Source organism: Scyliorhinus torazame, chromosome 13 (genome assembly GCF_047496885.1).
Source record: "Scyliorhinus torazame isolate Kashiwa2021f chromosome 13, sScyTor2.1, whole genome shotgun sequence".
NCBI classification, from domain to species: Eukaryota; Metazoa; Chordata; class Chondrichthyes; order Carcharhiniformes; family Scyliorhinidae; genus Scyliorhinus; species Scyliorhinus torazame.
In genome coordinates this window covers 34311501-34323955 of record NC_092719.1, presented here as the reverse complement: position 1 = coordinate 34323955, position 12455 = coordinate 34311501, and the positions used below count along the sequence as shown (strand labels likewise).

Here is a 12455-nt window from a genome sequence, read left to right as displayed (position 1 = left end):
AGCTTCAGTTTAGAAACTCATCCATTAAAAAACAGATTCCCCACATGGTGTGATTCACAGCCTAAAGGTGGATTATTGCCCTCAGAGCATATTATTGCTATCAGTTGGGTTGTTAACAACTTTAATGACTTTCCAAATTGACATCTAAATAACATACGCTGGTTTCTGTCTTTTCGCTCCGCATAATATATTATCGCGAAGCAACCTGATGATGTCGGAACCCTGAACCCCCTACGTCATCACGCCCCATATTTTGTTCGAAGCTGTGGATTGGGAACACATCATCTAGGCCCCTGATTCTGGCTGAAATTGACAAACTTGCTCCCTGGAAAAGTGGAATTTGAGATGCCAACTAATGGACGATTCCAGAGTTTGGGAATACTAACGCAATTTGAAAATTTCTCTTCATCGTCTTTTTAAAAATTCAAACTACATGAGAATTACAGGTAAGATCCCATACAAAGCAACAAATTAAAAGTAGAAATAACACTAAGAGCTGGAATACCTTTTAATTTAAAAAAAAAATCATTCTTAAGATGTTGGCATCAGCATTTTTCCCATCCATTGAGAAGGTAGGGGTGAGCTGCCTTCTTGAACTTTTGCAATTCATGTGGCATAGGTACACTCACAGTGCTCTTTTTCTCTAGCAGTTCAAAACAACTGGGTGGCTTGCTAGGGCAGTTAAGAGTCAATGAAGAGTTAATTCATTAGTATTAACACAAGTCTGCAGTGACGTTTTTATTATTTACCGTGGTTCATGGTAATTCTGGTAAGAGTAGTGTTGCAGCAAGTTCCACGTGATCCCATTGTCAGAAGAATGGTGCAGTAGAATCCCTTCTCCCGGCTGGTCTGGGGGCTTGCATGTGCTGAGTACATACTTGCTGCCCAAGCGAAGAGTAAACTGGAGGAACCTGGGGAATAAAAAGAGTGTGAGGCAGGCCATTTATCCATCCTTAAAAAGCTTGCACTAAGACTTGGGTACACGAATAGCAGGCAGGTGCTATTAAAAGTGAAATTGTCCAAAAAGTCTAACGTTTCTGAATCTTAGATTTTCGTGGTTGTGGACCCGTCCTCACCATGGATTCCAACCCCTCCCCAGCCATTTCCTCAGGCTGAACCTGACAGTTCACAACCACAGTGTGTCAGGGTTGAAGTTACATTCAGAGCGACCATGATCTTATTGCATTTGCAAATTAAAGTGCTAGGCTAAACTGAGTTCTGAATTTAATGATTTACTAGGCTATGTCGCAATGGAAAGTCAATCGCAGTCGGCTCAAATTGCAATTATACTTTGGTAAGTCTGTCACAGTTTTTAGGGTACAACTTGGTGGAACAGAAATTTTTGAACCTATCTGCTTCTAGCCTGAGCATCTCCAGAAATGGCACCTCTCTCTGCTTTCCACACTTACCCCTGGACTCCCCAAGTGTTGATCTTTGTCCAGCTCTCCCTTTTCACTCCCTTTTACCACTATCACTACCTCTGCATTGTCAATCTATTTTTTTAACATCCAGTCTTGGGTGCGCTGAGATTTCCCCCAGTTATACATTGGGAAGACCGTAGCCATCAGCTTTGGCTGACTCTGCATCCTCACAATGGATTCCAAACCATCCTATACTCGCTGGAGCTTAGAAGAATGGAAGGGGATTTGATCGAGCTACATAAAATACTAATAGGCAGGGCAGCACGGTGGTGCAGTGGGTTAGCACAGCTGCCTCACGGCTCCGAGGTCCCTGGTTCGATCCCGGCTCTGGGTCACTGTCCGTGGGGAGTTTACACATTCTCCCTGTGTTTGCGTGGGTTTTGCCCCTACAACCCAAAGATGTGCAGGGTAGGTGGATTGGCCACACTAAATTGCCCCTTAATTGGAAAAAATGAATTGGGTACTCTAAATTTATTTTTTTTAAATACTAAGAGGGATTGATAAAGTAAACGTAGGCCAAATGTTCCCCACTTGTGGGGCAATCTGGAATGAGAGGTCACAGATATAGGTTGAGAGACGGTAGATTTAAAACTGAGATGAGCCGGAGCTATTTTCGCAGAGGGTGGTGAATGTGTGGAACTTGCTGTCTCATAGTGCAGTGGAGTTTGAGTTATCAAACGGTTTCAAGAAGGAGATAGATACATTTATGATTTTTTAAAAACAGGTTAAAGGGGGACAAGCAGGGAGATTTGAGACCAGGAAGAGACCAGCCATGATCTGCGCGGGGCAGACTTGAAGGACTGAATTGCCTACTTCTGCTCCTAATTCCTATGTTCTTATGTTCCATCTCAGCCATTTCCTCAGCCTAAACCTGACCGTTCACAAACTCAGTAATATTCTGCAATCTGCCATATCTATGACATTTATTCTTTCATATGTGCTCCCCTTAACCTTAACTGTTTATTTTTCTAAACTGCACAGCGTGAACACCTCTAATCTATTTTCATAGGTCATCCTCTTTTCATTTGGATCAGATTTATTGATCTCCTTTGTACCCTGTCTATTATATTCATATATTTCTTACGACATGATGATTAGACTTGAACACAATATTCTGAGTATATTACGATTAGTGCATTATAAGAGCTGAGTATAACTTGCTCAGATATTTATCTGTGCTGGTTATATGGGATGGGAGAAATAAGGATAAAACTGACAATTAAAAAGTGAAAGAGCTTCTAATAGGTAGGAAACGCTACCTGCAACCACTGTTGTATTCGGTTTGACTTGAATATCTGCTCAGGCTAGAGTTAAAATTTTGATTGAGGCCTGTCAGTGTTCCTTGAATGTCTTTGCCTCCAGAAGGATAAGAAATTGATAGGTAAGTCACCTGTGGTGTTTAGTTGCCCACCCAACTGGTTTCAGTTAGCCAGATAGTTCCCCCCCTCCCCCCCTTTATGTACATGTTGAAAATCCTCCACAGATTCAAACTAACCTGGACCCTTTGCTGCCTTTGGACTGTAGACTGATCAGTTGGGCTCAGATAATGGCAGACAAAAGCCAATTATAGAATTATCGCCAATCATTCATGCTGCCCCTTCTTGTGGTTGGCAATCAAAATCACAACCCCCCCCCCCCCCCCCCCCCGGTTGACTTGCCTCTTTGATCTGCACCAAGTGCTTGATCAACCTGTTTCAGCATCCTGTTGGTATGTAATTGTATTTTTTACAACTGTTCAAGCTGTGCTTTATAAAGATGCACAGGATATTGACCCGTCGATTGAGTTACTACTGTAATAATCTAATTGTCAACAGATCAATGTCAATGACCATGTTCATCAAGCACTCTCTCTTCTGTCAGAAACTGAAACTCAATCATACATTAGTTGAATTCTGCCTGTCAGCTCAAAATGAGTAACCTGCACTTTTCAGAACGAGCTAACAGAAATTGACATTAACTCCATATGTGCTGTACCCATCAACCGCAAATCCAAAATAATTTTAACAAATGTAAAAATTTCTTCATTTTTCTCACAGCCCTTTAAACATCTATCTTGGCATGACTGTGTCACCTTTTCAGTGCAAAGTAATTTTACAGCATTCAGAGACCAGCTGATGAATAAGGGCTAAACTGCACTCATTACTACGGATTGGTAATTCTCCAGGTGTTAAATTTGATGGCAAACATCAGGGGCGTCATTCTCCGCCGGCGGGAGTCTCCGTTTTGCCGGCGCCCGGGGGTTTCCCGATGGCGTGGGGCTGCCCCACAATGGGAAACCCCATTGACCGGCCGGTGTTACGGAGACTCCCGCCGGCCGGTCGGGGCAGAAATGTGGCGGGGCGGGTAGGAGAATTTCGCCCCAGTTCCCAGACTATAGCTCACTGAGACCTTCCATCAGTCCAGATCTTGGGATAATTCTGAACGAATCAGAGCAGAGTGCTGCACAAATGACTGTTGAAACCTTGTGCATAAAAGGTCCAGAAGTATAAAAATTCCTGAAAAGCCTTTAAAGCTAAAGAAGAGAGCCTAGCTTAACTTAGCCTTCTGATCAGAAAAAGCAATTGTTCACTGACAATATTTCAGACAGTGGTTATTCCTTTTGTAGAGCGTTTTAAATGGGTGGCACAGTGGTTAGCACTGTTGCTTCACAGCGCCCGGGGCCCAGGTTTGATTCACGGCTTGGGTCACCGTCTGTGCGACGTCTGCATGTTCTCCCCGTGTCTGCGTGTGTTTCCTCCCAGTGCTCCGGTTTCCTCCCACAAGTCCCGGAGGACATGCTTGTTAGGTGAATTGGACATTCTGAATTCTCCCTCTGTGTACCCGAACAGGCGCTGGAATGTGGCGACTAGGGGTTTTTCACAGTAACTTAATTGCAGTGTTAATGTAAGTCTACTTGCGAGAATAATAAAGATTACTATTATTATGAAAACTTGAAGAGTCATCACAATAATGGGGAATGACCTGTGGAATCTGCCATATTTTTCCTACAAATTTCTCCTACAATTTCTCTGATTACATGTAGCCTTAACAGCTTGACCCGGAGTTTTGAAGATACACAGGAGCGGCAGAGATACAGGAAACATAAGACCTGAAGTGAGCATTATGCCATCAGTATGAGAATCATCAAGGAAGGTTTCATCCATTGATGGACAGGCAGAGGTTGGAGATTAGACGATAACGGAGCTCTTTCACACTGCATGTGTCAGCGCTCTCTTGACTGATCTCCAAGGCCTCGTCCTTTTGTGTTTTTCCCGTAGAAGGAGCTCTTCAGGAGTCATTATAACATGCACATTACAGTAAACCTACTTTTTGGCTCCTAATAGCCGAGGAATGTTGTACCCATCAATAGCAAATCCTAAATAATCTTGACAAATGTAAACATGATTCATTTTAGTCACAGCTCTTTAAGCATCCACTATCTTGGCAATGATAAAGTGAAAAACCTTTTCAATGCAAAGTAAATTTGCAGCATTCAGAATCCTGGTGGTAAAACGGGCTAAACTGCACTTGTTACTACTGATGGGTAATTCCCCTGTATGAAGCTTGACACCAAACAGCGGTTTGAAGATTGTGAGGATGATATTAACCCAGCTGCATCATCTCTGATGCTCCTGTTGGCTGAAATCACTTAGCATTTATGAGACTTTGGAAATAACCATGCATTGGTTCCTTCCTGATTCATCACACAGTCTCTCAGTAGATTTACTCCAGTCATGTACCACATCTTGTGGCAGAAAGATCAATAGAAGCCACATCATCACAAATAACACAATGTCGTTAGGCCAATTCATCTCGGATATGAGAATGCCCTGCTTTAATTCACTGTGCTCATCTACAGAAATGTCACTGTGTTCTCCATCAGTGTGTCACTCTAGGCTGCAAGTAATTGGTTGCTGCCAAATAATTTCTTTCTTGGATGATTTTGTCACCCTTCTGCTGTAATTCATAGTTTATAACAGATAACACTTAGCGGTAGGGCTATTCAACGTGTAGCCATAGAGACACATATTGACTGTGAGCCCCACAACTCAACCTTCAAGGCTGAACCATTCAGATCTATTTGTGCCAAAATATCCTCCCAGAGAGAGAAAACAAGGAAAAGGCAGAAACAGCAAACTGGTACTTTGCATCTGTTTTTGTTGTAAAAGATTTAGAAAACGCCTTAAAGATCCTTGAAAATCAAGAGGTGAATGGGGGTCGGGTAAAACTATTACCATTATTTGGGAAAGGATGCTGGGGAAACTATTGGACCTAAAGGCTAACAAGTCTCTAGGGCCAAATGACCAGCATCCTAGGACCTTAAACAAAGTGGCTGTACAGACAGCAGATACATTGGTTATAATCTTCCAAAATTCCTTAGATTCTGGAAGGGTCCCAGTGGATTGGAAAATAGCTAATGTAACACCTTTATTCAAGAAAAGAGGCAGATAGAAAGCAGGAAACTACAGGCCAATTGTCCTAACATCTGTCACAGGGAAATTGCTAAAACCCATCATTAAGGATGTTACAGCTGGATACTTAAACGATTATAATTTGGTGAGGCTGAATCAACATGGATTTGTGAAAGGGAATTGGTGTTTAAAAAATGTAGTTGAATTTTTTGAGGAAGCAACAAGCAAAGTGGATAAAGGGGAACCTACATTTGTTGCGTGCTTGATTTCCAGAAAGCATTTGATGAGGTGTCACATCAAAAGGTTACTGCATAAGATAAGGTTATATGGTGTGGAGAATATCATATTGGCATGGATAAAGGTTTGGTTAGCTTACAGAAAGCAGAAAAAAGGAGAAATGGGTCTTTTGGGTTGTCAACCTGTTAACAAGTGGAGTGCCACAGGAATCAGTGCTGAGCCTGTAATTGAAAATATGGAAAGATGTGTCATTTGAAACATGGAAGTCTGGCAATATCTGGTCTGAGAAAAACATGAGAGGATACAAGGCAAGATCCCACAAAGGGTTAACAGCAGCTGCCAGGGAAGGATTGTAAAATGCAGATATCCTTGGTCAAGCAGGCTGAGCAAACAAGACAAACAGGATTTTGAATGAAGCCAAAAACAATGGCTCACACCTTCATTGAAAGTAACTATCTTGGTAAGCATCTGGAAAGGAGAAGATAAGGTTCAGTTGAATTTGGGACAATTCGAGGTGTGAAAGTTTGCTAATACCAGGTAAATTAATGAAAACTGGAGACTATCAGTCTACGAGAAACATAATTCAAAGCCAAAATCAAAGTCAAAATTATGAGCCGAGGACACAATTGGAAAATAAAACTATAGAAATGAATTAAAAGTAACACCTCTTGAAGTCAAAGCATTTTTGAACATCACAAAGGAAACAATGTAATCAGATCTATGAGATGAAGTCATGTCAAAATGAATACTTAGTTGGATTAGAATGTTTAGATCAAAGATACTTTCTAAAATCAAAGAAATCAAGAGTTACTTTACAATAAAGTCATAAAAACTTAATAACTGTTAGAAAGCGAATGTAAACCTAGAGACCAGAGCAGGAACTACCAGAACCAGAACTCAGAGAGAGAGAGAGAGAGAGGGGAGAAGCAGAGAAGGAACAAGCAGCTCAGAGTCAGATTACAGTCAGCTCGGCCATGGGAAAGGGACAGGGCAAAGCAGCTGAGCTAAAATAGCTAATACATCTAAGGAAGACTAGAATTTAAAGAGTAGGCAGAGTCAGCTCAGAGTCAGCTCAAGACAGCCAGCAGAGCCAGCTCTCACAGCTTGGTACATGGGAAAGATAGGACACAGCAACTGAGCTCATCAACGAATACATCTAAAGAAGAACAGATTTTAAAAAGAAGATTGATTGTCAAGTTGGGCCTGAAGGTCCCTTCAACCAACCAGAAGGATCCAGAAGCAAGATCTTTTTCCTTTCTGTAAAGAAAGTATTTGCAGCTTTTAAAAGAAAAAAATATAATAATAAAATAAACTTAATTTAACCTGAAATAGTGGTATTCCAAAGTCTACTTTACTTACTTAGTAATGCGGGACCCAGAATCGATGCTACTAAGTGGTAAGTAGATGAAATCTTCGGTGAAGGTATGGATTATACCGGGGGATAACTTGAAACATAGTTTGACCTGAATAGCACCCACTGAAGCCTGCATCGGAGTCAGGGAGTGAGAATTCCTGATCACCATTTAGAATGTCTGCCCTTTTTGGTATAGGGGGACTTCTAAGAATAGTGGTGAGTTTTCAAAAACATGGCGCCCAACGTTTTAATTAAAACCCTGTTAATTACGCCTAGCAGGTTGCTTTATTTTCTACATGGCACCCGTCGTGTTAACGCCGTGTTAATTATGCCCAGCCGGTTGTTTTGCTTTCTCCATGGCACCCAGCGTGGAGACCTGGAATATTAGAAGTTTCTAGGTAAAGCGAGGCTAGAATATTAGAAGTTTCTAACTGAGCAGAATGGGGGCTAGAGTGGGGGCTGGAATATCAGAAGTTTCTAGTTCCCAAGAAACGGTTGGAATATTAGAAGTTTCTAACCGGCACAAAGACTAGAATATTAAAAGTTTCTGGTCTATGTGTGAGTCAGACTTTACCTGCTGAGTTTAGTCTGGAAAGTCATGTGTGATTGACTTTTGTAAGGATATTCTGTGGATCGAGGAGACATAAAACTCAGGTTGGGTGTGGAAATCAGCAGACTAGGAGATGCTGACCCTGAGAAAAAGTCTGCAAGACATCTTGGTGACAGCACTAAAAATCTTGCATCCATTACTGGTAAAAAGAGGTAAATATATCATCCTTAGAGTAAGGCAGATTGTGAGAAGACAGCAGTGGGGATGCCTAGAATCTTTAGAGACCAATAACCAATCGACCCTTAACTAAAACAGGAAGATAGTGCCTTAGTTAGCCTTGGATAGGGCCCAGAAAGGGTACTTATCCTTCATTTCAGATTGCAACTGAAAGGGACAACCAGGAATAGAACTTAGAATTCTGAAAAATGGCAATTAGAATAATCCTCTTGCTCTGAAACACGGTCAAGAGAGTTGAAGCAATGAAATGAAATGAAAATCGCTTATTGTCACAAGTCGGCTTCAAATGAAGTTACTGTGAAAAGCCCCTAGTCGCCACATTCCGGCGCCTGTTCGGGGAGGCTGTTATGGGAATTGAATCGTGCTGCTGGCCTGCCTTGGTCTGCTTTCAAAGCCAGCGATTTAGCCCGGTGCTAAACAGAGTGAAAGAAAGTAACAGGCAAAAAACTCCTGCATAAGTGAAACTTTATCAGCATAGATGGGACTCGATTTTTGTTAAGAGTAACCAAAACCCTGCAGAATAGAGGTCCAAGATCTCAGTGGATAAATGTGTGTGTGTGTTTAATAAGGGTTTGTGAAACCCTACAAAGTAGAGATCCAAGATCTGAGTGGATGAATGAGTGAGTGTGTGTATGGTTAATAAGGATTTGTGAATTTCATTTGGTGTTTGTATTTTTAAAAAAATGTTGTATTTTGCAAAACCGAGTTTCACATCAATTGGAAGTTATAAATGACAGGTAGAAATGTGATCAGTATTATGAGGTGGTAAATCAGGACTAAATTAGTCTTAGAATAAACGGATAAAGAGTTTGTACTGGGCAGCAGTCAGCTGGTTGCAGGCTTTGAAACTGAGCGTTGAAATTGACACTGCATAGCTCCGCAGGGTCCTAGTGCCCGACAATCACAAGAATATCACTAGCAAAAATAATTATGTTTAGAATGTTAAATACATTGAAGAAGGAGCTTTAGAGAATAAAGATATTGGATCAAAAGTTAAATTAAGAGAATTACGAGCAGTATCAGGAAATGAGAATCTGATGGCAGGAAAAGATTTAATAAAAATTGATGCAGGTAAAAATTTAGATATTAAACCAATTGATAATACAGAGGACGTTTGGGTGAAGCTACCAACTAAAACTGCAGGGAAAATAATCAGTGAAGCTGTAAAATGTAAAGACAAGATTGTTCAGAATCTGGGTAAACATACAGTTGAATTGGAGAGGCATGGTGTCTGGAGCAAAAGAAATTGTATCACAATTGAAACACATGACCCAATTGGTGGGAAGACAGTGAATTAAAACCCGTTAGCAGCATTGATTGGACAGATGATAAAGTTAAAATGTCATGTTTGGAATTTACCTTCATAGAAATCCGGTCGTAATCAAAATAAAGTAATTAAAGTAAATGCAGTAGCAATATCAGGAACTTATCAGGGTAAGGTTTCAATGATTGGATCACTGAGTGCGCAAAAGAGGAGGAGTTTGAGATTCTTCGAATCTCACTCAGGTGTGCAATGACAGAAGGAGGAGGCTTAACAGGCTTTAATTGTATGATGTACATCAACGATAAGGAAAATAAACCAGTTCAAAAAGAAAAAGGAAAGAAATGGTGGCAAAAGAAATCCGGAAGTCCTGGAGAGGGCACTTCTTGAGTGTTCGAACGAAGATAGAAAGCACAAATTAAAGAATAGGGCCCTCTCCACCATTGACCTGTTCATTTGATTTTTCAGATGGAAAAAATAAATAACAGACAAACCAGTTCACAAGAAGGAAGAGAACTACACTCCAGAAAAGAATGTTTTAGACAGGATTGGGGGGAAACTAATGATACAATTGGTTACATTTGAGGGAATTGAATGACAGAGCCCAGAGGAAAACTTTACGAGTTAGAAACAAATCAAAATGTCAAATTATTACTGAATGGTGAAACCTCCGGTCAGATATCTCTAATTGATGATGGATGATCTGCGGTCTCCACGGGGTATGTACTATGTGGTGGAGTTATTAAGGGTCTCGGCAGACAGCAGCGACTGACGAGGAACCTCAACATGATAAATGACAATAGTTTAAGAATTTTTGTAGCTTGATGCCATGGCGGGAAAATTATTACCAATGCAGCAAACAATATTGCATTGAAGAGCTGTAATTGTTATTAAAGAAGAAATGTCATGTAAATTGGTAGGCACTGTTATGTATGACAATGGGGGTATGTATGCCGTTCAAGAACTTGATCAGCATTTCTAAGATGTGTGAAGGCTTTAATAGAGAGGGGGAATAGTGGTAGTTTGGTGAGTTTTCTTGATTTAACTGCATAGAGCATCACAAATAATATTGATGTTGTTAACACGCCGTGATTAGTATATAATGACTATTGGTCCCAAAGCCACGAAGGGATGCGCCGATATTGTACTTTATTTTTAGTATTGAAATTGTGATAACAGTTGCAAATATGTAAGTTGTAACATATGGTCTATTTGTGTGGTTAGGTGATGAGTAATGTGTTAAGATAAGACTTAATATTTTGTTTTTACTGTGTATTTAACAATAGGGAGAATTTATTTGGAAAAAGAAAAGTGATAGTTCGATGTGGTTTTGCGAATACTGTCGGCATATTGTATTGCAAATGTTGTTAGGGAAATGATAACGGACAAAAGGGATTTAAAGGAAATTTATCAGAAAGGTATTCTCTCATGTACACCAGGCAGACATACATGGTTCAGAACAATGTTAGACATTAATGTGGAGAAGTCAGGGATAGAAGCAGGATCAATTGAACCTTTTAAATGAATGAAGCAAGGGAATCAGTGGGTGGTACATGATATCATAATTTACCATTCCGATGAGAAATACAAAGCAATTTGGATGACAGAAAAATGGGACACTTAACAGCCAGTGATGGACAAAAGACCTTTTTGGTTACTGATGGACTGAGTTGTGTCCTAAGGGACATGAGGAAGCTTCTACGGTGCTGCTATCCCAAGGAAGTAAAATGCTTTGGAGGTAGTTGAACACACGGATATAGCTATTGCGTTACCTTCCTGAGCGGCTGCGGCTATGGTTCACGGTAATTGGACTTGAGGAAAGAACAAAAAATGACACTGGTCTGTGATTATGGATACATTTACGAATTGATTTTGGTGCACAATTCAAAATCACAAAACATGTACATACAAATGACCAAAAGATATAGTAATGTTTCAAATGTCAAGACGGGGTGTAATTAAAAATATGGAAAGATGTGTCATTTGAAAGATGGAAGTCAGGCAATATCTGGTCTGAGAAAAACATGAGAGGATACAAGGCAAGATCCCACAAAGGGTTAACAGCAGCTGCCAGGGAAGGATTGTAAAATGCAGATATCCTTGGTCAAGCAGGCTGAGCAAACAAGACAAACAGGATTTTGAATGAAGCCAAAAACAATGGCTCACACCTTCATTGAAAGTAACTATCTTGGTAAGCATCTGGAAAGGAAAAGATAAGGTTCAGTTGAATTTGGGACAATTCGAGGTGTGAAAGTTTGCTAATACCAGGTAAATTAATGAAAACTGGAGACTATCAGTCTACGAGAAACATAATTCAAAGCCAAAATCAAAGTCAAAATTATGAGCCGAGGACACAATTGGAAAATAAAACTATAGAAATGACAGGAATTAAAAGTAACACCTCTTGAAGTCAAAGCATTTTTGAACATCACAAAGGAAACAATGTAATCAGATCTATGAGATGAAGTCATGTCAAAATGAATACTTAGTTGGATTAGAATGTTTAGATCAAATATACTTTTTACAATCAAAGAAATCAAGAGTTACTTTACAATAAAGTCATAAAAACTTAATAACGGTTAGAAAAAGAATATAAACCTAGAGATCAGAGCAGGAACTACCAGAACCAGAACTCAGAGAGAGAGAGAGAGAGATAGAGGGGAGAAGCAGAGAAGGAACAAGCAGCTCAGAGTCAGATTACAGTCAGCTCGGTCATGGGAAAGGGACAGGGCAAAGCAGCCGAGCTAAAATAGCTAATACATCTAAGGAAGACTAGAATTTAAAGAGTAGGCAGAGTCAGCTCAGAGTCAGCTCAGAGACAGTCAGCAGAGCTAGCTCTCACAGCTCGGTACATGGGAAAGATAGGACATAGCAACCAAGCTCATCAGCGAATACATCGAAAGAAGACCAGATTTAAAAAGAAGATTAATTGTCAAGTTGGGCCTGAAGGTTCCTTCAATCAACCAGAAGGATCCAGAAGCAAGATCTTTTTCCTTTCTGTAAA

The 12455-nt window shown here is 40.4% G+C and overlaps 1 protein-coding gene across 2 annotated transcripts in view; it reads right to left on the bottom strand.

Annotated features, from left to right (window-relative positions):
• Positions 1 to 12455, bottom strand: part of LOC140387945 (reelin-like) — a 520778-nt gene that overhangs the window by 224083 nt on the left and 284240 nt on the right. For both annotated transcript variants that reach the window (XM_072471313.1, XM_072471312.1), the window contains exon 20: positions 750 to 911. In XM_072471313.1, the coding sequence (XP_072327414.1) occupies positions 750 to 911 (162 nt within the window). The remainder of the gene's footprint in view (positions 1 to 749; positions 912 to 12455) is intronic.